We start from the raw sequence: 24805 nt of genomic DNA on the forward strand, positions 1-24805 counted from the left end.
GTTTTAAAAAGGAAGAATGCAAAACCCAAATTGAGTAAAAACTTAATATTCCACTGAGGGTGATGCAATTGCTTTGGACTTATAATATTCAAATTTAAAGGAGAAATGGGCTGGATTATTAAGTAAAGATTTACTATGGCGAAAACCTCCAAGGTCTAATCCAAGTGCAGACATGGCCTTGTAGGCCATGTACTTATTCTGTTGATATGACAAAGTCAGGCAGACCTGCAGCTAAAGAAACACGTGGTTCAACCAGTGTCCAGCCCACTGGTGAGAGGTGCACAGATTGCTCAAAGCCTTCTTTCTTGTGGGGTGAAAAGGTGCCCCTGACTTTAGATCTAGTGCTGCGGGATAAGCCTGCTGGCATCCCATGAGCACCGGCAATGTGGCTCAGTTTCATGTTTCAGAAGCGGTAAAACCACCTTCTGTTCACAAAAGGAGGAAAGATCTTCCTGGAATGGAAGATTTTTTATATACATATAGTTTTTTATATATATATATAATCATTTAAATAAACCACACAACATATATATAAACACAACATTTATAATAATAAATATATATAAAAGAAATACTTTAGATAATATATAATAATAGTATATTATTATGTATAATAATATAACATAATAACATATTATTTTCCTTTGTAGTAAGGAAGGAAAAGGAAACATAAATATTGAGTTTGAGAGAATCTTCGAATAATTTAGGTTGGAATGGACCTAATAGCACTTTTCTTCTCATCTTAGATCAACAAATCCACTTCCCTCTTCCTCATATATGATATGCTTTCACCTCATGAGAGGGCAAGGTTAAAACTGAAATTAAAACTGTAACGTTTCCTAGTTATAATTTCTGATTCAACCAGTTTTGCATCCAGCTGCTTGGTTTCCTGTCATATTTGTTGTTGCTAATAGTTCAAAAAGCTCCTTCAGCACCTGGTAAAACTACAGATACATGCACACACACACACACACACACTTCCACATAGACAAAGAGACTAGTATGCATATTAAAAGAATATAGGTACTACACTACAAGAAAACCTTGTTTTCTGTATCTACTTGTTTGCTACCAGCTTACTATTTTACTGTTGGTTTACACAGCACTAGAAAAGCCTCAGGTTGTGCTTCAACTTCAGCACTACTGGATATGGTCAATAAGAGCTGTCTGCTCTGTATGAAAGAACTTTTGCCTCCAGCGACCGCACAACACAATCTTATCTTACTAATGCTCTAGCATAAGGTGTCTGTATTTTGTAGCAGTTCCCAGAACTGTGCCAGTTTTTTTGTTTGCTTTCCTTTCCTGGAAGATAAAAAATGCACCTGGAACATGTCTGCCCTTGTTCTCAGAGAAACATCTAATCTGGAAATCAGATTGAAATTAGAAATCTAATATTGAAAACAGATGATGATGAGGAAGGACAACTGGATAATCCTATGTTGGCATTCCCTTGCAAAGCACAGCTTCAGTAAAAATTAAGGTATTTACAGGCCATAAGACAGAATGCATACAAAGTGAAAGGAGGCTCTCAACGGGGTAGTCAGTGTCAGGTATGTGCATTCATGACATACAAAAGCCAAGGATACGTATCTGTAGCCAGCCTTTTAGAAATATAGTTACCTGACACACACAACATCCCAGTATTTTCTGATAAATATTTTCTTGGATCTCTGGAACAATGTCATTTCAGTTCACTCATATTTATGTAACAAGGATGTCTCCATTGCAGCCGGCATAGCCTGGCATCTCACTGGACGTCTCCCACGTCCACAAAGCAGAAAGCCAGCCAAGAACTCCAGCAGCGGGTGCGAAGCAGGGAGCCACCTCTGATACAATGACTAAAGACCAGCTATCTCAGGGCTGGCTATACATAGAAAAGAACAGTAACCACGACAGCTAGAACAAATAGCTTTGTAAATGTGTTGTACAGAGCGTTTATGTAACCTGGACAAAAATATACCAGAATGGGGGTGTCAAACAAGCAAAGGGAGAGATGTTAGGAGGTAAAACATTTGGAAACCTCTACTACTAGATTTGCAAATGCCTTACAGAGCATAGAAGCAAACCAAGTTCTTCCTATTCTTCGACCTTCTTCTCCAAAGCTGACATTTTAGGTCAATTGCTTCATTCCAAAAAAGGGTGATGACTCTATTTAGTAATCCAGTTCCTTTCTATTCATAGCTCCTGAATGCAAGAATGATCAGAAGAATGAGATCCTTCTGCATCACCTGAGCCAAGTGCTTCTAGACAGCTTAATTTTCCTACTAAACTTTAAGGCAGCCTCTTTTAAGGAGAATGATGAAAAATGCAGAAGTCTAAATAACCTACAGAACACCACAAAACTTCTAAAATGACAGTAATCACCCTTCTCCAGAAGGGAGACAGAGTTCATATGTGCTGGGGCCTTAAAAGCTGCTTTCTGGGCTGCAATGAAGATATATATTAAAATAATGCTAGACCCCATTTTACTGTTCAGCCATTTTCACTCACATCTTCAAAGAGGGATGCTTAAATAAGGCAAATTAACTGTTGTTAAGTGCTTTGCAGGCTCAGGACTGAAGGCACAGACATGGAAGAAAGGAGAGTTAGATCGAGGTTTAAAAGCCTATATGCTTAGATGCAAGATGCTAAAAAATTCTCAATTAAACAAGAGTCTTTTAATCAGAGTGTTTCTTTCAGCTTTCCTCTCTGCAGAGTGTATAATGCTAGGCATGGCAGAGAAATGCATGCATTTACTACTTTAAAAATGAAGTTTCTCAGAACTTTGTAAATGTACTGCATAAAGATTATAAGGTCTGTGCACTGTTACATATGTGGTGTATATCTGTCATTTATCTGCGGTGAGATTTCTGACATGAAGAGAAAGAAGGCCATTAAAAAGAAATCCGTCTGGCTTACCAACAAAACACAGGGATGAGCAAGTAGTGATTAGTGACTAGTCAACAGGAAAAGAAAAGGCTTATGCCTGGAAATGATTATTTACATCATCAATCATGGGCCAGAGGCAGAAGGGGGAAAAATGAAAAAAATCTGTACACAGAAACAAGCAATTCATATGACAAATCAAAGCATATTATAGGCCAAAGTAGCTCTCAGATGGATACATCCAATTCTGATAGGAGCTTTAAAAGAATATGTTGGGGGTAGAAATCAGCTCTGTATTAAGCCATTTGTAATGAACTAATGATGCAGCTACATTTCTTATGCAGAAATCACTACGTCATACAGATGTGGTTAAAAAAACTAGGGGCTGCAGAGCCTGGAATGAGACAGGAGATACTACAGGGGCTTTTGGGCATTCCCCTCTCTCCCTTTTGGAATATCAATGACAATCTTCCTGTGAGGTGTGGAAGTGATTTTCTCATCTCATTAAATAATCTAAAATGACGTTTTTCTTTGTTTTACAACAGGATGAATGGAAGACCATTCCCAGCTTCGCAGGACAAAACACAAGGTGAGAGCGTTCTCATCTCATTTTCCTCCCCTGCAATCAGACAAATCCCCTCGGTTTCTCCCGTGAGAACTGTTTGTTGTGTGAAAATCACATATAACTATTCAGCCAGAAAGGAGGTCAGGGGAGGGCCTGGACATTATAGAACATAAAAGGATCAAACTTCTTTAGTCTCAGGTGACTCTTGAAGTGGTGTCATCGCACCTTTGTGAAGGGCCCCGACCACAGATCTATTAGCTATTCCCCAGTTTTGAACGTCTTTCTCTCTTGCTCTTTCAGAAATTGCTGAAACAGAAGCGTTTGGTTTCAATTAAATTTTTAGCTTTTTCCATTGCAAAACACAAAACAAAAATATTTCACTGGAAATTTGCCATCAGCTCGTGTCCAAAAACAGGAATTATGCTTCACTTGTAAAGATTCACACTAATCTTTTCCTTCTCTCCTCAAATTGTTTTGTTTCATTGCATTCAATCTGTTGATGCTTTTATTAACCCTTCCCAAAATCTGGTATCCTCTGGGACTCCATCCAAATGACCACCACCAGTAAATCTAGACCTGCCTTCTATGCCTGGGTAAAGATTGTGATTATATTATCTTAGATAATGTGTAAAACAGCTTGAGAGAAACTACAGTAACACAAGAATCAATTACTGCTAAAACTCATGCTAGCATGTAATGTGCTATCAAACAGCTTTTGATAAGGAACAGATCTTTTTCTTCTCTTTTTTCTTCTACAAACATGCACCTCAAATTATTTATATATATCAAGGGTCCCTAGCATTTTCATGTTATGGATCATAGAGTAAGATTGTCTAGCAAAGTCTGTTCATTTCATTAGACAACGTAACCTTGTCTGGGCACATACTAAACTAGCTTCATGCAAAAATAAAAGAAAACCACTATGACGTGTATAATGTCATTCTAATGCAACTTAGCATCTGGAAACATACTGTCTGACTAGGTGATTTTTTGGTAGTTACTGTAAATGCATGACCCTAAGGTCTAGAGGTCCCATTTAAAGTAGTTTAAGAGTTCATCCCACTGTTTAAACAAGGGTTTTTTTAGGATTTAGTCATACGTCTATTAAATAAAATGTGCATGTCTGTTGAGTAGAATGAATGAAAAATAACCTTGTCTCTCTTGAACACTACCCTGATGATCAATTCAGCAACAGAAATAACAGTGATCTTTCACCTTTTGGGAATAGGAACATAAGTCGATAATAAGCAACAAGATATGAAACCACAGGGAATTAGAATTCCACAAAATAGATGGATCTGCAAACTAAAATCAATCACAAGAAGGGGGTGGGGGGGTGGGGGGAGGGAGTGTGCCTTCATAGGAGAAATGATTAAGGCTATTTGGCACCATTTTTTTTTTCTTCTTATAATGATAGAAGAGTTGCATGCTGAGCCTTTCCACCAGCCCTCTACATTGATGTATGATGTTGGCCTTGAACTACGCTGTCCTCAACAGATGGTCATTGGGCTGAACCTTTGGCAACAGGAAAGGTTTGGGAATGGCAGTTTCAGCAGCTTCTTTTCCTTGGGCAGGGCCAAGCTGATATTTCCTTAGCTGTGTTCCAAAAAACTGGGAGAGGAAAAAGGTTTTTATGAACTTAATTGCAGACAGGACTTTATTTTCACTCCCCTCTCCAAAAATCCCCTTCATACCACACTATTTCAGCTTTTGTTATGCAGCTGAGTAACATCTTGGTTTGTAAGGCATCTAATCTAATATGTCACTGTACTGAAGACAAAAGGAAACCAATTTTAAAGAGAGAAGGTACTATATAATCTGTTACTAAGGCAGGTTACTGATGTCTTACCTCATGCAAAGCATTTTACAAGGAGTCACATGGAAATGACAAGTGATGGGCACAAGTTACCCCTGGGGAGATTCCAACTGGACACAAAAGGAAGATTTTTCACAATGAGAAAAATCAGTCATTGGAATAATCTCCCCAGGGAAGTGGTGGATTCCCCAAAGTTGGATACTTTAAAGATTTGGCTGGATAGGGTGCTGGGACACATACTCTACCTCCTGCTTGCCTGCAAAAGCTAGACCAAATGATCGTTGAGGTCCCTTCCAACCTTGTATTCATAGAATCATAGAATAATTTGGGGTTGTAAGGGACCTTCAAATATCATCTAGTGCAACCCCCCTGCAATAAGCAGGGACATCTTCAACTAGATAATGTTGCCCAGAACCGCATCCAGCCTGGCCTTGAATGTCTCCAGGGGTGGTGCATCCACCACCTCTCTGGGCAACCTGTGCAAGTGTCTTACCACCCTCATTGTAAAAGATTTCTTCCTCACACCTAGCCTGAACCTCCCTTCTTTTAGTTCAAAACTATCACCCCTTGTCCTGTCGCAACAGACCCTGCTAAAAATTCTCCCTCAATCTTTCTAGTAGCCCCCTTTTAAGTATTACAAGGCAGCAATAAGGTCTCCCCAGAGTCTTCTATTCTATGATTCTATGAAGGATCCAAAAGCCATCTACAAATAATCAAGTCATGCAACGTTCTATGAATCATGCTGTGATTCATCACACTTTGCATATGGGAACGCTGAAGTACTGTGAACTTGAAAGGTAAATAGAAGATGTAACACTGCATCTTATTTTATTTTCTTAAGCCTCCAAGTAAATATTTGACTAGTGTGTTTTCTTAAATATTTTAAATGCAGGCTTTAGATTTAAGATTAAATCACTACTGTATCATTTTCATGAGTGATTAGAAACTATGTGGAAGGAAGTCCACTTGCCCCACATCAATTTTCCATACCAAAACAGTTTTTGTTCTGAAACCCACCTCCTATTATAGCCAGATCTCTGATTTACACAGGCTGGTCTGTAAGTGATGCAAAAAAGAATTTCCTCATAACAATGGCAGAGAGTGCCTCACAACCCTCGGATCTGCAGTATGTTTGATATAGGAATGCTATACAGAGCAGCATCTCACAGCTTCAGCATCTTCATGAAGTTAGTTTTCCTCCTGGCCAATCCACAGAATGGCTCAGTGGAGCTCCGAGAGGTGACCTTCTCCCTGCTTGTGAAAGTCCTCACCAATAAAGAGTGTGTCTGGCTTGGCTGAATTATGGTCAAAGACAGGAAAACAGAGAAATAAGGAAACTATCAGAGACCTTCTCTCACAGCCTGCTTACCAGATTAAAACCAGTCAAACACTTGACGCTCATGAGAAGCACTCTATTTTCACCCTTGTTTCCTTAGACAGTTGGACTGTCTCTCCCACTGTTCACTTGTAGACTAACTCTTCCCTGTAACTATGGCACCTGCCCACTGAATTCAGTCATATTTGACAGCAATTGAGCTACGTTCCTACGCAAATTGAAAACTGCATTACAAAAGAACCTAAGTCAGCATTCTCATAAAAGAAAAAGCAGTTTCCAGGCATTTTGAAAGGGAGCCAGCTAGAAAATTAGTCCTCATGTAGCCTTCCACCCGCTACACTGAAAGCTGCCAGCTGTACCAGAGACAGGCACAGGACACACAGCAGAACTGATGGTACTGAGAGCTTGTGGGATGGGAAGTTAAAAGCAAGGAAGGAGGAGAACAAAGATAACAAGTTGCTTCATTAGTCCTACTGCTCATGAAACAATTTGCTAGTTAGTAGCCTTGGCGATGTCCTGTTTAAATAATATCAAGGCTGAGTTCAAGGGCCCTAGGGGAAAAAACTATTTGAATCTGCAAGTACAGTGGAAAACTACTCTATTATTATTCTGTGGTTTTATGCACGTGAAATTTGTTCTTTCAACAGTTCCATTAAAAAGTACTCATATTAAATACCAAAACTATGGCTGGGTTTATATAACTTCACCTGAAAACCCCTGTAAGTTTAATGATATGGTTGGCAGTCCTTTCCTGACACTGTACAATCTCGTAGACAACATTTCAACAGCAAAAACTCAAAATCAAGATAACCTATGTATAAAATGAGTGGAAATGGTTGAAGATAATGTGTTAACAGAGTCCAAACTATGATATATTACATATTGCGACATCTTTCTTAAGCAAATAGTTGTTAACAGGTTACCCTTTTTAGGTACTCTAAAAAGCAACATAGTAGTGGCTTGAACTACTGAAATAACAAAACTGTTGAAAGAACAAATATCATACATTAAACCATGGAACAAACCCACCACAAACTCCTCTTGAAAAAATAACCAAAGTAAAACTAGAGAAAGGAGATATATACGCATATATATCACTTATTACTGGAACAGTAAGAGTACTGGTATTTCACTGTATGTATAGACTGTATTCTCGAAATTCTGAGTATTATCAGGCACAAAAAGGAACCCAGAAGCAGTGGTTTGACTGCAAAACCAGACCCATTTATGTACCTTTGGACAATCTGCCAAATAAAATTAATGAATAAAACTGCTTTCTGAAGAGCATCTAAACATAAGGGAAGCAGCCACATTTCTACAGCAACCGTCTATTTATCGCAACTTTCCCAAGTCTGGAAAAGGTGGCTATCCTCACATTCAGTTCACACCATCAGTATAGTCCAGATGCAGATTTTCTAAATTCACAGGACTTCATGATGAAAACAAAAATGTAACTAAGCCCAGACACATTCCCAACTTCCCATGTTGTGGGTTTCTGAGCTGAGTGGCAGAATCTTCCAAGCAGCTAGCATTTAGAAACTGTATTTATGAGGGCACAAGTTACTGTGTATTAGCTAAGGCACTGCTAAATTATACAGCCCTTCCAATTTCACATTATTCTAACTCCCTTCTTCACTGAAAAAGGACACGGAGATATTTTAGATTTTGGTTTTCATAACTGCTAGCAGGTATGCAACTTCTGCATACAGCTGGAGAATGGCAAGATTACATAATGTTATGGTAGGCAACAGTAGTCTCATATCACAGTGATAACTATTTTGTAAGAGAGACATATTTCAGTATTCAAGGAGATAATGTAATTCCTCTATCTCAAGCTACCTCTTTCCTATGACTTGTATGAACCAAACTCATCACATTCACCTTCACTTTTACAACAATCAAACACAGATCTATGGTTGGTTTGGAATCACAGAAAAGAGAAAGAGGTACAAAGAGACCTCTCAGATTCCTGCTTCGATAATAAAAGTTGAAGTGCTTCTATATAGCTTGGGAAAACTAATTAAACCTAATATTCAGGTTCGTCACTATGTCCATATCCCATCTGCAGTTTCAACTACAGGCAAATTTCTTTATTAAAACTCATAAAAAAGATCTGGCATTTACAGTTTTCTTCAACGTATAATGCATATGTATGTGGGTACCACTCCAGGAGAAAAAGGAGGAGGAACTTAGAGTGATTCCCAGAAGGCTTGACATTGGAAGGGGCCTCTATGGAGGTCATCTTGCCCAACTCCCTGCAAAGACACCCACAGCTAGCTGTCCAGGACCATGTCTAAATGATTAAATGTGACTAAATAATAACAGCTATGTCAACAACATGAATAAAAAAAATGGGAGCCTGGGATTTTTATTTTAAAGCACTCCTTATTTTTCAAAGCTTGGCACCTGTAATTTATTTCCTGTCTCTCTCTCTCACATGCCCATACCACCCCACAAACACACATATACTGAAAAGGACGTGAGGGTGCAGAAAGAACCATAACACCTGTTATTTTCATTACATTACAGTGTTTACCTAATTTCCACGTAACAGAGGAGTCCCACATACATTGAGATTCAGATGTCCATACAGATATCCAAAATGTACTTTCCAGTTTGTAAATCGCCTGTGACTTTTATACAATGAGATTTTGGTAGTTCTCTGTACACCAGGTGTGGTCTGGGATTACAGTAAACATCTGTGATATTGTAGAGTAAGTCACTTAAGAAGCACTTTAGAGAATACTGTGTGGCCTGCTAATGAACCTCCTATGTCTCACAGAATTGGAATATGCCTATGACAAGTATTCAAGACTTGGAAACTCACTTCTCAAACTGACAGGACCAGCGGGGCTTCTGATCTCACACACATTTGCCTACTTTCCTGGAAATCTGGACGTACAGCTCAAAGATGACCCTGAAATAGGTTCCTTATCTCCCAAGTGAGAAAGCAGAGCCCCAGAAGTACCACAGGGCAACCTCCAAACTCACCTGAAACGTGACCATTTTTGCTGCAGGTCGAAAATTACTGAACAGCAATGTAATAACATAACTGAAATCAAATATATGCCTGTATATTCCCAGACGTCTGTAGCTACCAAGGTTTGCAGAAGTGGTGATCAGGACAGGGGAGCAGCTGCAGAGCAGCAGAGCCCAGATTCCCCTTCATTTACCTTCCTTAGTGCCCCACTCTGAACCTGAGGACTAAACACACTCAGTCAAGCCACTGCACAGTCAGACATGCCTTTATTGTGGCATTATTTAACACACATTTCAGTTTCATTATTGTCAGAATGAAACGTATTTGAGATGTAGTACTTCAGAATTATTCAGCATCTGGGACTTGTATAGTTTTTAGCCAAGTAATTGCTACGGTCATTCGAAGAGCTGAACCCACAGAAGCATGAGATCATAATCAGCAGTGATTTGACTTGCATCATAGATTAGTTTTAGGTTGTTGTTTTAGTTCTTTGGGAGCAATACATATGGAAAGAGGTAGAGAGAGGAGAAGCAAAAAAAACCCCAAAAAACCCCTTTCTTTTTCCTGAAGTAACCACAACAGATTACTTCCACTTTTTTCTGAAGTTAAGAGTAACTGCAAGCAAAATCAGTAAATACAGTGATGCCCTAACGAGGGGCAGCAGTTCACAAAAGCAGTAAAATAAACTGCTGCAGAACATGATCCTTTGTATCCCAGAAAGATCAACTGAAATGCACTGTGGTAGCTGTGTTATACCTGACGGGAATAGTTCCTATGGATTTAGCCAAAAGCAAATGTAACTGAGATTTGACCCTTTCAACTCAGAGTACAATTTTTGAAGAGGTGACTTTATTGAGAGTACTAAAATCACACTGAACTATTACTTTTGGTGTTATTTTGCTGCTTTTAGAAAATCTTTCATGGTAAGCTCTCACAGCACTTGAAAAAGAATGTTTATTTAAACATCTAAAGAATTCCATAAAGAGATGAGAAGTATCATGGAGCAACTGTGTGAAGGGCATGAAAGATATTACCACACTGATCATGGAAATACCAGAAAAAAAAGTTTGTGGCTTTGGTTTTTTTTTTTAATTTTCCAAAGCACTGAATAGGCACATTTCCTTTCCTAAAAGTAAAATGTCTCACGATATCTGAAAGAATATTTTAGGGGTCCACATATGGATGTAGTTGTATAGTTCTTGTCTCTGACAATAACAATAATAACTATTATTATTATTCTTCAATGCTACAGAGAAAATTAAGAGTCTTGATAGCCAGTTGCCCACTTTAACCAGGAAAATAAGATCTTTGAGCCTGGAAGGAACCAGATTTCAGTCTTGCTGCCAAAGATCTCTCTCTACTGCCTCTGAGTAGCAAAGCAGATCTGCCTACATGCATAATGCCAAACTAAAAACCTTTGCAAGCTGAATATCCTACTACTCCTTCCTGAGTCACATTTTTTGTAACGCATATATCCACAGTACAATTTATCAGTGCTGCTCTAGTTCAGCATAACCGACTACAGTATGTGCTCTGAAATCACTTCTTTAATTGCAGCCCTTTGAGCTCCTAGACATCCTCCCACAAGTGGGAATTGCTAGAGCCTTTCATATCCACCTGTTTAGGATAGCAGGGTGAAGGTTAAACGGCAATTTAAGGTAGGGAGATGAACAAGGTTAATCAAGTAACAGGGTAAAGGCAATAGGCTGCTACGTTTCACAAATAAATACTTTATGTTTGCAGCCCAAAAGCAAGTTCATGTTCTGCCCCCCCCCCCCCCCCGAAAAGCAAACACATAAACCAACTAATTTTAAAAATGGAGGCAGCCAGCAGCTGCAGCTTAACTATTTTCTAATATATTTTCCCCAGCCATGGAAGCAAGACTGTGCTCAAAATCTGGGCTCTGGCAGCATTCCTGAGCAGGCTGCTGGGTGATTTCCCCCTGGGCACCTTGGACTAATGCAGACAAGAACATAAATGGCAAGAAAATCAATGCCATCACTCTGCTTAAGCTAAGTGTGTTAAAAAATACACGGGGCCAAAGAGCACAACTCCAGAGTCAAAAACCCGCAAACATACTGAAGATATATTTAATCAGATATGCAGAGAGATTAATTAGCTGCATCAGGCAACAAATATCCAATACTAAAGGGTAACAGCTCCATGAGGGAAGGACAGCACAACTCTGCTCGAATCAATGAGCAGCACTAGGTACTAGTTGGAACAGCTGTTTTAAAGCTCACAATCCCGCTCAACATCATATTCTCCCAGTATCATTCTGCTACAGTCTTTTCCTCAGTATGCTTATTCCTACCCGTCTGTGTCTGCTAGGTGGTGCTGTGGGATGGCTTTTCTAAGGCAGAAAGGCAGCTTGCTTTTTTGTTCCCTGCACTGATATTTTTTTTTTTCCTTCTACACGAGAACAGCTGCCGTGTTTTCTGCATCTTGGTCTTACAAGATGTGTCCTGCCTAGTCTCCTTTCACTTGCAGCAGGCATGCGGTCGTCACCACTGATGATGCTGCTTCTCCCAAGCAATCAGAGAAAATGTGTGTCAGTGTTCATCTGCATGCGTCCATACCCATGCAGGAAAGCAGGAACCTCAGATGGAGGCAGGAGGTATTAATGTCTACTATAAATGTTTCCAAATATTCATTTTCCTTTGATTCTAAAGAAACAGGACATTTAAGCAATCTTTTATTGACAAAGCTGGATTTAAAATTAAATCTGACACACACACGAATAGCATGGTTTCAAAGGAAAGGGTAAGTCTAAAACCTCCTGAAGCTTCAACTGGTGCAATATCTCCCCTTTATTCCTCTCAAACACAACTCACTTCCATAAGGAAGGGCAAACTACTGCAAAAACTTTAGAAAACAACCCTCTGAAAAGGGAGATAATGGGAAGGATGCTTTTTTAGGCTTCATATTTGTACTGGATCTAGACAATAACTGAAATGGCAGGATGCTATCGGTGCTTTAACATCCATAATATCGTAACTGGTGCAGACTGACACTGAACTATTCAAACCTGTCAAAACATGCTGTGCTAATGACCTGTAGGTAAAGGCAGTCTGGTGATGTCCATCTGTTCCACATAACTTTGTGTTGGTTTAGCCAAAAATGACGAATAATTCTAACCCACCCTTCTGAGCAAAAGGGAAGAAAAACAAAACAATCCCCTAGATGTGTAATTGCAGTAATACTACATCAGGTGATGACATCAGGAAAATTTTGTGCTCACTTCTCAGATTCTGTGGCCCAATGCCTTGAGACACCCTCTGAGCACTTGCCTTTCCTATACAAAACCCACCCTAGTAAATGGCAAGGCTATCCTCTTTGACATATACTGCAATTCTACTTAGTGAATTGACATTTTCTGTCTGATGTTCTGCTCTGAATGCAGATATTCCACTGTCAGAAACTGAACTTGGACATTCATATTGCATCCCCACATCAGAAGGCGATGAGAAGGGAGCAGAAGGGACATCGTGCAGGCCAGTAATAAAAGCTGAAGTATATTATGGTTGTAACCAAGTTTGGCACAAATCTCACTATCAGATCCACAGCTGAGCAAATCAGAAGGCAGTGCAAATCTAGAAGCAAACATATCTTCAGGGGGGCTATCACATCTTTTCCCTACAGCCACACAGAATCCTTACTACAGGGGGGATCTATAGTTCCCTTGGGCATGGAAGAGCGGCCCAACAGACACCAAACAGGAGGAGAGCATGTATATGGGGAAGCTAGACTGCAATAAGAAAGACAAAAAGAAGCAACCTAAGCATAAAACACTGCAAACCATGAAGAGCGAAGATGACAGAGGAGAAAAAAAATATGAAGTGGAATTCTATTCTCCCTACTTAAAGGAAAATAGGGTGAATGGAACCAGATGGGATTAACAATTCTGAGGCAATTCCATAAGTCAATACCTGCAGGGGTCTCTTGTCCCATTTCACTTTTTCAACTTACATTCTGAAGGAAAGGCTGTCATATGCAAAGCTCAACCGGTGAAGCATTCAAACTGCAAGTTAGCAAAGTGTTGCATTTCCTTCCAAAATCACAACAATAAGATGCTTAGACAACCACACAGTGAAATTTAAAGTGCAGTGGAGAAAAAAACAGCTTCTGAGAGGATGCTTTAATTGTATTACTAAACTAAAAAAGGAAGCAGCTACATGCTGCTGGAAACGAAAAAGACAAAGCATACATTTGCTACAGTTCTATGTCTTTCTTCTTCTTAAGAAGAAGAAACTCAAAAAACCTTCATGCTGACTGAGGTATTAACAGCATTTTTTTTTTACATTGAATACCACATTCTTTTTGTTTTTTCATTAATATGGTCTTCAAAAAGAAAAACAGGGGGGCGGGGGGGTTAAGGAGGGTGCTGTCAAATCAGGAAGCATCTGAACTCCTTGTTCAATTGCTGTGATCAAAGAGGATCAGAATATGGAAAGAGAGTACACAGCACGTCCAGATGAGACTCATTTCAGCAAATCTTGGGAGCCAGCTGGTACACTGGAAATTATTCTGAAATCTTTATATGTATAAACTACCACTAGAGGACTTGGGGGGCAGGGGGAGAGAGAAGAAGGAAGAAAACATATCAGAGAACCTTTCTATTGATCTTATAAAAAGTAAGTGAAGTCCACACAGACATCTTGCTTCTTAAGGACTAGTTCTGTAACTAAGGAGAACAACATGAAATCTATTAGGCAACCATGATGAGTCCTAGGGCAATGAGCCGGTGAGGAACATGACCTGGTTGCAACTCAGAGGTTCCTTGGGGTGCACTATGTGCTGCATATAAAGCCATCATACATGTTCTGGTGATTTCCATTTTTGATACAGCATATTTTTTACTGTTAACCAAGTACCTTTAGCTAGTAGCTGTTGCTTTAAAGAACAACTATATCTAAATAAAGGAATGACAAGCATTTTTGAGTGATGCCAGAGGGACAGATATGGTAACAATTAGTATTAGGTTCAACTTTCACCTACGTATCTGTCTTCAACACATATAATCTGTCCTTCCACTCCCTCATTTTCTTCCCCCAGGGCTCTAAAATTCAAATACCAATTTTCCAGATGAAGGACCAGGGCACAAAGGGATTTGGAAACTGGTTCAAGAATGTGCCTGGAAGCTGGATTCAGGCTGGGTCTCTCAATGTATGGACTCTCTCCCTAGCTGGGCCATTCTTCCAGGCTAAGCTACAAGCAAAACATTGGTATATTAACTGCTGTGTTGGCTGAACTGTCTTGGATCTGTTTTACATGATGCTGCAAAAAACGTTGGATAGCACTTTCTTTCCTGTAGGTAGGATTCCACTACTGCATTATATATATGGAAACCAGTACAGAGACTAATTTAAGAAGAAAATAAAGATGAATTTAAGAAGGCAATGCTGTATTCACTAATTCAGTTTTTGTCTCAAGGAGTTTACAAAAGATACGATATTCAGAAAAAAAAACAAAACTTGAGAGAGAAGATCAAGCAGCACATCTCTGCAGAAAAAGATGGACTCTATATGCCTCACATCAGCAGACACAAAGTACACAGTGGATTTAATTCATACTTTTAAAGGAGCATGAGATCCTTGCACAGCCAAAAGTTTGAACAGACTTTGTGTGGAATTTCTTCTGTTGTTTCCTTACAAACTGCACTTGCATTTCTGCAAAATCCTATAAAAAGGATCCACACCAACAGTGCAGGATCCTTAATAACAATACAATCTCAAAAATCTTTAATAACAATACAATAATCACAAAATGTTTACTATAAACAGTGAGAAAAATAAAGCATCCTACCCATACCCTATAAATGAATTAAACTGTGCTTTTCACAGAATTAATATAGTGGGGTATTGTGATAAATACGTAAGGTAAGCCCTTATCTGTTAAGATAAGGAAAAGCTACCTACATTCTTCAAATCTGATGGAGGAAGTAAAAATTAACCATAATACCCTTTAACAGTCATGAACCCCCAAAATATTAATACACACTGAAGAATGCAAAAGGTTGACCACCACCTTTTTACCTACAGAATTGAAATTGCAGGAGTCATCTCAGCACACACAAATAGACACCTCCGTGCTTTCTGCTGGCAGAACAACCAAAAGTTCTGCCTAAAAATCAGGACACGTAACTAAGCCTCAGGAGATCTGGATGCCAGGTTTGTTTCTTATACTGCTCTCACTATGCAGAGGGAAGAGGAACAATGTAACAACTTGGCAATAAGTACAGGTGAGGTACCAGTACTTGGCACTTTCTGGAAACATACCTTTTCACAATGGTGCATTTTCTTAGTTTTCATAATGATCTCTCTCATGTACCACACATGGCATATATGTGGGCCCTACTCCCCATCATTCGAGGCCTCACTGCGTGAAAGTACATCTGCTGTTCACACCTGGAGGGACTTGCCCAGTGGCTTACTGAAATGAGGATACGAGGACAGAGGACAAACTGTATTTGTTACTGACATGAGCCTATGACTTTGTTTTTTGACACCCATTTACTGATGCGTATAAATCGAAGGAGGTGATCCTGCCCCTCTACTCTGCTCTCGTGAGACCTCACTTGGAGTACTGAGTGCAGTTCTGGTGTCCTCAACATAAAAAGGACATGGAGCTGTTGGAGTGAGTCCAGAGGAGGGCCACGAGGATGATAAGAGGGCTGGAGCACCTCCCATATGAAGACAGGCTGAGAGAGTTGGGGCTGTTCAGCCTGGAGAAGAGAAGGCTGCGTGGAGACCTCATAGCAGCCTTCCAGTACCTGAAGGGGGTCTACAAGGATGCTGGGGAGGGACTCTTCCTTAGGGACTGTAGTGGTAGGACAAGGGGTAATGGGTTCAAACTTAAACAGGGGAAGTTTAGACTAGATATAAGGAAGAAGTTCTTTACAGTGAGGGTGGTGAAGCACTGGAATGGGTTGCCCAGGGAGGTTGTGGATGCTCCATCCCTGGCGGTGTTCAAGGCCAGGTTGGACAGAGCCTTGAACCACGTGGTTTAGGGCAAGGTGTCCCTGCCCATGGCAGGGGGGTTGGAACTAGATGATCTTAAGGTCCTTTCCAACCCTTACAATTCTATGATTCTATGATTCTATGAAATATACAACCCACAATCAGTCATCCAATAGACTGGCACAACAGCTAGTTTAACATACAGCCATATCTGATAATGCACATGATCGTATTAGATTGAAAATGAATTCCAAAATCTTCTTTCAATGTCAGAAGCTGTCGAGGTTGGCAGTATTGGTCTTGAAGAACAGGGCTTAGGGGAGCAAGGAAGGATTGCCAATTGGCTTCCCACTAGGATGCCTACACTTCAGGCCACATGGAGGTGCCTGCATGAAGAGGCAGTTACTTGTGCAGCTCTGCAACAGTACTAAAAACACTGTGTAACTGGGCATCAACATGACTGAGTGGGTCAGACTACAGAGAAATGATTATGATAAAAAAAAAAAAGATGAGGAAATTCAGAGGAAGTACTTCATTGTGAAGCATTATTTATCTGGACTTTTCACACATACCTATTTTAACTATTAAACAGATTAAACAAACTACATCACTTGACCTCACTGAGCAAACAAATTTGAGTTTGGTGGCATTTCGATAACTGACTATGCACCACAAGAGCCTTCCCCGTTCTTCATTAAAACTTTCTAATAGCCCATATGCCCTTCACCAAGCACCCTAGATGCTGCCAGAAAAGATACAACCCTGTATTGCCTAAGAGCAACAGGAACCAGAAAACAGGCAACCCTGCAAACTGAAGCATTATACATCTGAGTTTATGAAATAGTGCTTCCAGAAAAGATTCAGACATAACTGCTTATTTTAATTTTAAATCACTTCTTAAAATGCAGCTCACTTAACTCCTGACTTAGGACTAATGGTATTTCTACTCTGCAAAATGATAACTTAGCTATCCCAAAAGGTTTGGCATAATGACCGTAATGTGTTTTATATTGGCCAAGTTGATTTCAGTGTTTAGAATATGCATAAAAATCTCAGTTGTGTACTATAAGCTTGGATTATAACCAGCTGCTTTTTTAGCCTTGGAGAGACTACTCCATATATCTTTGTTCTTTCCCATCTGACAATTTGAGATCGAAAAGTTTGTATTTTTTTCTTCAGGAAATTGATTTTATAGTCAAAGAGCTTTCACATTGGCGGATTCAAGCACGCTGGAAAAAGGCTCCATTTTCTTCAGTATCATCTCTCAATACAGACAAACTTTCCAATTGTACCCTCTCCTCTCACAGGAATACTGGACATAATGTTTGTTAGAAAACACTAATAGCTAATAGAAAATACTGTGAGTTAGGGCCCAGTAGGGCATAATAATTTGCTCACAACTGTTACCATTCACATTGGTAAGCACACATCTGTGACACTGAACTACTGCAGTGAGAAAGACTAGGTAAGTCTAAAAGCTAGCACTGACTTTTAGGTTGTTTTATACATTCCTCCCCCCTACCTAATTCTAGTATAACACTTTATTTTTTCTTTCTTCATGCCTTTCCTTCACAACAAGAAATTTGTACATCTGCATAGATGTACAGTATTTTCTGGAAATGTTTGGACATATTTCACTCAACACTATCAGGACATTTGCTCATACAGATTTGAACAGATGAGACTGAGTAAAAAGTTGGGCCTGTACATTTGCCATGTTGTTGGCAGTTAATCATTACATTTTCCTACTCTCCACTTCAAACAAGTTGAAATCAGATCTCTGATACGATATGGGGGAACTACGTTTTTTCTAATATCACCTTAATCTACAAGAGTTCATTTATCCCTTCAAAATACTCAGAAATGAATGCAACAGATGGAGCTACAGGAATAGTTATTTCTGCAGGACTGGACTACTGCAAACTCATGTTTGATGGACCGACTCTGAAACCCACCCGCAAATAAGGTTGGTAAAGAGTAGCAGCACTCATAGCAGTCTGTCTGCTGAGTCGGACAGACCAAAGCGAGTGCATTACGTAGTCAGCACTGGCTGGTGTATCGTATTCCAAGTTTATTGCAACATCCTGATCTTTATCTTCAAAGCGCTAATTAAATACAATTCAAAATAAACTCCCTTCATGCAACAGTGACATTACAGTTTCTGAGTGAAATAGGAGGGAAGCTGTCCGGCGACCTGGGTGAGCGTTGGCTCAAGCCCTTGAGAGGCAGGAAGTAGGAAAGTTACTATAAATCTCAGATTTTGTTTCTTCCTCACACAACCATTTTCATAACAATAGTTCAGTGGCCAAATGCATAGAGGATTAAATTTAAGAGTCAGCTGCTAAGCTGACATGAATGTTCAGAGTTTCACTGAACTCAAAGAAGTTGTACCTCTTCACCACAGCTCAAGGTCTCGAGCGCAGGTTAGCGGATGGGTGGGACCACACTGACTTTAGGGCTCAAGGAGAGATATCAACTTTAAACATAACCCTTCCAGGAAGCAAAGGAGCCTGAAAGCCTATAAAACTGACATCTAAGTGACATTTCTACCTGGGCAAGACTTGAAAACAGAAGAAAACCACAGGCTTATGAGACTTGTGGCTTGAGGTAAGAGAGACAATACAATCTAAATAGCTTGTACGTTAGCTGTAGGTAGGGTCTTATTTGTCAGAGGGTGCAAGAGTTTGTTAACTATCAAGGCAGCAGATTTGGAAGGCGACAACCTGTGGAATTAATCACAGTAGGTCCCCAAGCTGTGTAATTTTTCCCGAATGCTTGATTCTCTTAACTGGCCACTTTATCTAGATCACTTCCAAACATCTTAGGAATAAAGTGCAGAACAGCTCTATAACACAACCACCTGCTCACGAAGATCAGGCTGCATATTCATTCTCATCATCCAGGCAATATTAACTCAGACTAGGTCAATCATACACACAATATATTACCAAAAAAGTTAATGAGATGCAAACACATTGTATTTCCAGGATTCTCAAAAAGAGAGTACACTGTCTAGTTTTGGTGATGACTCCATGGTGATGACTCTCCATGACTACAAACCACTTTTTGGTATGTATTTGTAGACCCACTTTAACATCCATTTGCATAAGATTTGGCAAAAAAATTCCTGAGGAAAAGCACAAATTCAAGTTATATGGTATTCTCTGCTCTGCTTATGACTTCAGTTGAACACATGCATAAAATGACTTGTGAAACAGAGGAAGATTTAATCAAGTTCTTAAACTGAGTATTTACCCCTGCAAACCTTAAATGATTCACTTGTAAAAACAATTTGAGTGCTTTTTGTGAGTTAGAATAGTATTTCTCTCAAAATTCTCACAAAATTACTTAGAACCATGTGCATGTTTTAACATGTCACTGGCACCATGCAAGAAAAGCAGCCCTACTGGGCTTTTGAAACCAACAAATTCACCCGCTACAATCAAGTTCTGTTTGAATGCTGTGCGTTTTTTCCTTTTGCTTTGAAATAGATTTGGTTTTCTCTCTTTTTTGGATTGAATTACAATTTAAAACATTCAAAAAGTATTCGAAGAGTCATTACTTCAATAGCGGAAGCAGCAAAAGATTCACACGAGGCTAAAGGAACAACTTGCTAGTTAAAGTTTGTATTTAACCTTGCAATCTAGGACCGAGACAGAAGCAAAGTAGGAAAAAAAAATATTAAAACAATATGTGAGATAGGAATCTTTAATCAACCCTGCTGTATCAGCCTGGGCCCAGCATTCCACCCTGTCTTCTGAGGTTACCGAGCACCACCTTGAAAATGGATTACTTTCCACTGAATACAATGCCAAAAAGGGGCTTTAGCTCCCCTGGGGGAAATTAGAACAGCCTGGATCATCAAATTGGAAAAAAATAATCATTATCAGTAGCATTCAGAAATGGGGGAAAGAAAACGTGAAACCACACTCAGGTTTTGGACCACTTAATGCCTTAGATGTGCCATTGAAGATCAAGGTGGAATGGCAAAAGCCTGTGGGTTTGCGATGCAAAGGAACATTTGCTTCTCTAGTAGATGATAAAAATGCCTGGGATTTTTCCAAGATCCTTGGTTCAGAAATGCACTTTTTGTAAACACTCGGTAGCTAGTCCTAGAGAAGATAAGGCACTGATACCGTGCTGTATGCTTTCTATTACCAGGTCACAGGGAATACCAACACATATGAAAGTATATATATATTACCTCATACATGCTAACAGATGAAAAATACATTATAAGGACTTAATACGGCTTAGTGCATCTATGTCTTTAACCTGCCATCCCTTGTTTTGGTTAAGATAAATTTTCTAACAGCCCTTGCCATCACTATCAAACCAAGACTCTACCTACAAGTGATCCTCCATAGAGCTCCACAGGGCTCTGGGGTGCCAGCTGCCAGCATAAACAAATGCCTCAGGTCCCTTTATAAGCAGGCTAAATATAACTTGCAATACAAAGCAAAATCTTAATTCCAGCTTCAGCAGCAGCAACGTATACCTGGCAGAAACACCCAGAAAGTTTGAAATATCATTTCCCAAATGTTGTGAGGTTGAAACATGTCAGTTAAGGCAACATCCTGGATAGGTTAGATTACCCACTTCAGAACAAAAAAAAGTAAAAATTAGGAATTCTGAAAGCACAGTCAACATTCATTGACTCCTAGATTTGTCTTTTAAAATGCAAACTATCTTGCGTGAATGTTCCATGCTCCCAATGAAGGCTAAAACTCAGTTGACACAGATCTTTCTTATTTATGTAACTTCTAGCTTATATAAGGTTGTCAGAGCCTTGGCTCTGGTATAGCCCTCTTCTGCACTCCTACAGCACTGCTGTAGGAGTACAGTAGGAGTACACTGCTGACCTCAGTTATGTATTAAAGTTTGCTGGAAGCCAACAGCATGTAACCATACACCTATAATTAAGTACATACTTGAATGCTTTGTAAAACAGGGAATGACTGATGAATTGCTGCCTAAATAACTAATGATGAAATAGCAGTGATGTACATTTAAATTGGGATTATGCTGTAAATGTTTTATTCCAGGGATGTATTAACCATTGATGATTGGAAAGCAGTCCACAGCCAGCCTGTGTAAGGCCAGTGGCAAACACTGGTGTGGTCACACATGGTTGGATGTGTCTTGCAAGGGACCGGCAGTGGCCCAGAGAGTCTGAGATGTGCTGATAACGCTCTTCTCTTTAAACAACATGGCAGAAGAGTACTGTTATCTTCAAATTTCTAATCTAGCGCCCGCACAATATCAACATGAAACAGAAGGCTCCTTCTGCCCACCAACAAACAAGTCATTTAAGATTACGATTACAGAAGTATTACTAGATGCATATAAAGTGATCTTTGAACTGGGTACCAAATTGTAGTATATTAAACCTGGTCAGAGCTTTTGAGAAGGAGAGAAAACATGTGTCACAGCTGTGGCAGCTCAATGACTGTATTCTTTCTGCATCCTATTAGAGGGATTTGTCCCAGGACTTAATTGGCAATTTCACTATTCTTTTTTTCTTCAGTGTTAACATGATTTTTGCCACCTTTGCTTTGGAGAAGGCACCAGCATAGCAGGGCTGCAAATTAGACTGTAGAAGCATTGCAAATTCCAGGGGCTCATTTTTCACAGAAAGTCAAAACCACCTTTAAGAGCATAGAGCAGCTGTCCCACCACACTCTGACAGTAAACCTACCATACATTTGGTTAACTTCTGGCATACAGACAGGGACTTAGATCTCTTCCAAGACAGTCAAAGAATAATGAAAAAGAAACTTTGATGCTACCTGAAACCGAACTATTCAAAGCACATTGCCTGCATTCCTCAGCTGCAGGCACCGAGCCAGGACATGGAGATAATCATTCTGGCTGGTGGTGGGGGAGGGAGAAAGGAGCTTAAGGACCTGAGAGCTGAGGTACTCTGGTCAAGAAAATCTAAACAGAATTTAATCTGCAAGGTAGCAAAGCAGTTGTGCTTCTCCCCCATCCCATTCCCATTAGGTGCATTAGAGAATTAAAATAATCATGGACATGGCAACACTTTTTTTTCCTTTTTTGCTTGCTACATAACCGTAATTACCTTACTTTTATGTATCTACCAATATAGGTACATCAACCCAAGATAAATCATTTCTTTCAATACCACAGCATCTGTTCTTTGACTTGGTAATCTAATGCAGCATTGAAGTTTGCACATTGTAGAAAAAATTCTGTAGTGGTTAGAAAAGGTCCCTGGGACACCAAGCTCTTTTTTCTCCTTGTGTTATGAAAACTATCAGGGGAAAGGGGGAGAGCAGCAGCATGTCTATGCCACTAAACTATCCAACAGCAACTTTCTGTGACTCAGCCACTTGAGGAAACGTTTCTTAGCAATTTTAACTACAGATTCAACTCCACCAACTATGGCAACTTTTGAGTTGCTAACAACAGCTAACATGTTCTGCCTACTGGGTCACACAGATCTATCCCAAGCAAGTCTACATCCCAAGCAGCAGCAGTCTCTGAAGGTCGTAATAAACTTTCTAAAGCTGAAGAGCCAACAGACTGGAGGATGGTGTATTTGTGGTTTTACCTACCCTATGGCCCTTCAGCATGGCACACCAGCAGAATTTGTGTTCTGCTTTCTTTTGGACTTCCAGCAAAGATGGACTTAAAAGTGAGTTGTTTTACTATATAAACCACTACTGCACTGGAGAAGACCAACCCAAGTGGCATATATTCCGGCCTTCCGCTTTTGCCTCCTTGTAAGTGGGGACCAACAAAGATTCTCCTGTGAGCAGGTACCAGACTTTGTCTTCTAGGAGCCATTAAGAAGCATTTCTTTACTGAGAGGGTGGTCAAACACTGCAGCAGGCTTCCTAGACAGGTGGATGATGCCCCAAGCCTGTCAGTGTTTATGAGGCTTTTGGACAATGCCCTTGATAACACACTTTAACTTTTGGTCAGCCCTGAACTGGTCAGGCAGTTGAGCTAGATCACAGGTGTAGGTCCCTTCCAATTGAACTATTTTATCCTATTCTGTTCTGGTCTAAGAAGGAAGCTTATCCTGCTCTGTTCTGTTGTAAGGAGGAAGTCACTCTCAATTGTCCTCCCTTAGTGGTCAATAAAGGTGACCAGCATAGAATGGTGAAACTGTAGAAAAGGATTTGCATTTATAGAATAGAAAGGGGAAAAAACCCACTCCCAAAAATGGTTCCAAAGAATATCTTCGGAACGGCAACTGCAAGACTAAAAAATCTTCTCCACAGTCAACTCTAATGGCGGCACAGACAGTAATGAAGGCATCTTTGGAATCTTTGCTTTTAAAAGCAGAGTATGTGCCAACAGCACGAAAGAGTATAAAATCAGTAGAAAAGAAATAACAGCTCAGTGTGCCCTGGTTTCCATGAAGAGTGTTATGTACTCGTTTAGAATCTAAAGGCAGTCTGTTTATACCCTAAATGCATCTGTAATATAAATAAAATGTTTTTAAAGGACACCAAAATAATATAAACCAAGAATTTTGAAGAGTGTCTTACCTTGGACCCAATAAGTGTGTACAGCCACTGGATGGTTTCATTATGATTTATTACTCCGTTCATGCCATCGACATAGAGCATTATCTGTCCCAAAGCTATTGTAAAGAAAAGAGATAAAATACAAATCAGACCTGGTGAATACTTTTTATAATCCTAAGCATCACTGGCAATTTTCTGTAAGCCAGGTTTTCCAGAGACGTGGGGAGCTCAACTAAAGAAACATACATTGGGCAAGATTATGCTGGATGAAATCCTGGGCAACTGCAGTAACTTTACTGACTTCATCTGGATGATATAAGTGTGAATTTCATCCAGGGACAAGCACAGGCACGTGTTCTTTCCTAGAAGATGCCACATTTTATTACCCCCAAATCTGCAAACAGTATTCTACACACTGCTTATTGCTGCAACGGTTCCATCAGCTACAATGCTTTACACCTTGTGAGCCAAGAGTTTTTTGTTATTTGTTTCAGGACCATATAATATTTGGAATTAGTATATTTGGATTAAGTTGACTGTTTCAGTGAATTCCAATAATATGGAATTAAAGCAGGGCAATTAACATCAATAAGGACAGCAAATATTCACCATTGCACAGTGCTCTCTTGCAAATGAGTTTTAGGAAGAAAATACAACAAACAAAGCCTGGTTAACAAAGCAGCATCATTATTCATTTATTCTAAAGCACACACATTTCAAAACATGCTAGGAAAATCTTTCCTAGCAGTAATTCCACAGTTTGCAATTCTGATAATATGAGACTT

General features: G+C 39.7%; 1 protein-coding gene across 5 annotated transcripts in view; it reads right to left on the reverse strand.

Annotated features, from left to right (window-relative positions):
* Positions 1–24805, reverse strand: part of FHOD3 (formin homology 2 domain containing 3) — a 373735-nt gene that overhangs the window by 132818 nt on the left and 216112 nt on the right. For all 5 annotated transcript variants that reach the window (XM_030499299.2, XM_030499287.2, XM_030499280.2 and 2 more), the window contains exon 6: positions 24042–24136. In XM_030499299.2, the coding sequence (XP_030355159.1) occupies positions 24042–24136 (95 nt within the window). The remainder of the gene's footprint in view (positions 1–24041; positions 24137–24805) is intronic.

The sequence above is a fragment of the Strigops habroptila genome, chromosome 1 (genome assembly GCF_004027225.2).
Source record: "Strigops habroptila isolate Jane chromosome 1, bStrHab1.2.pri, whole genome shotgun sequence".
NCBI classification, from domain to species: domain Eukaryota; kingdom Metazoa; phylum Chordata; class Aves; order Psittaciformes; family Psittacidae; genus Strigops; species Strigops habroptila.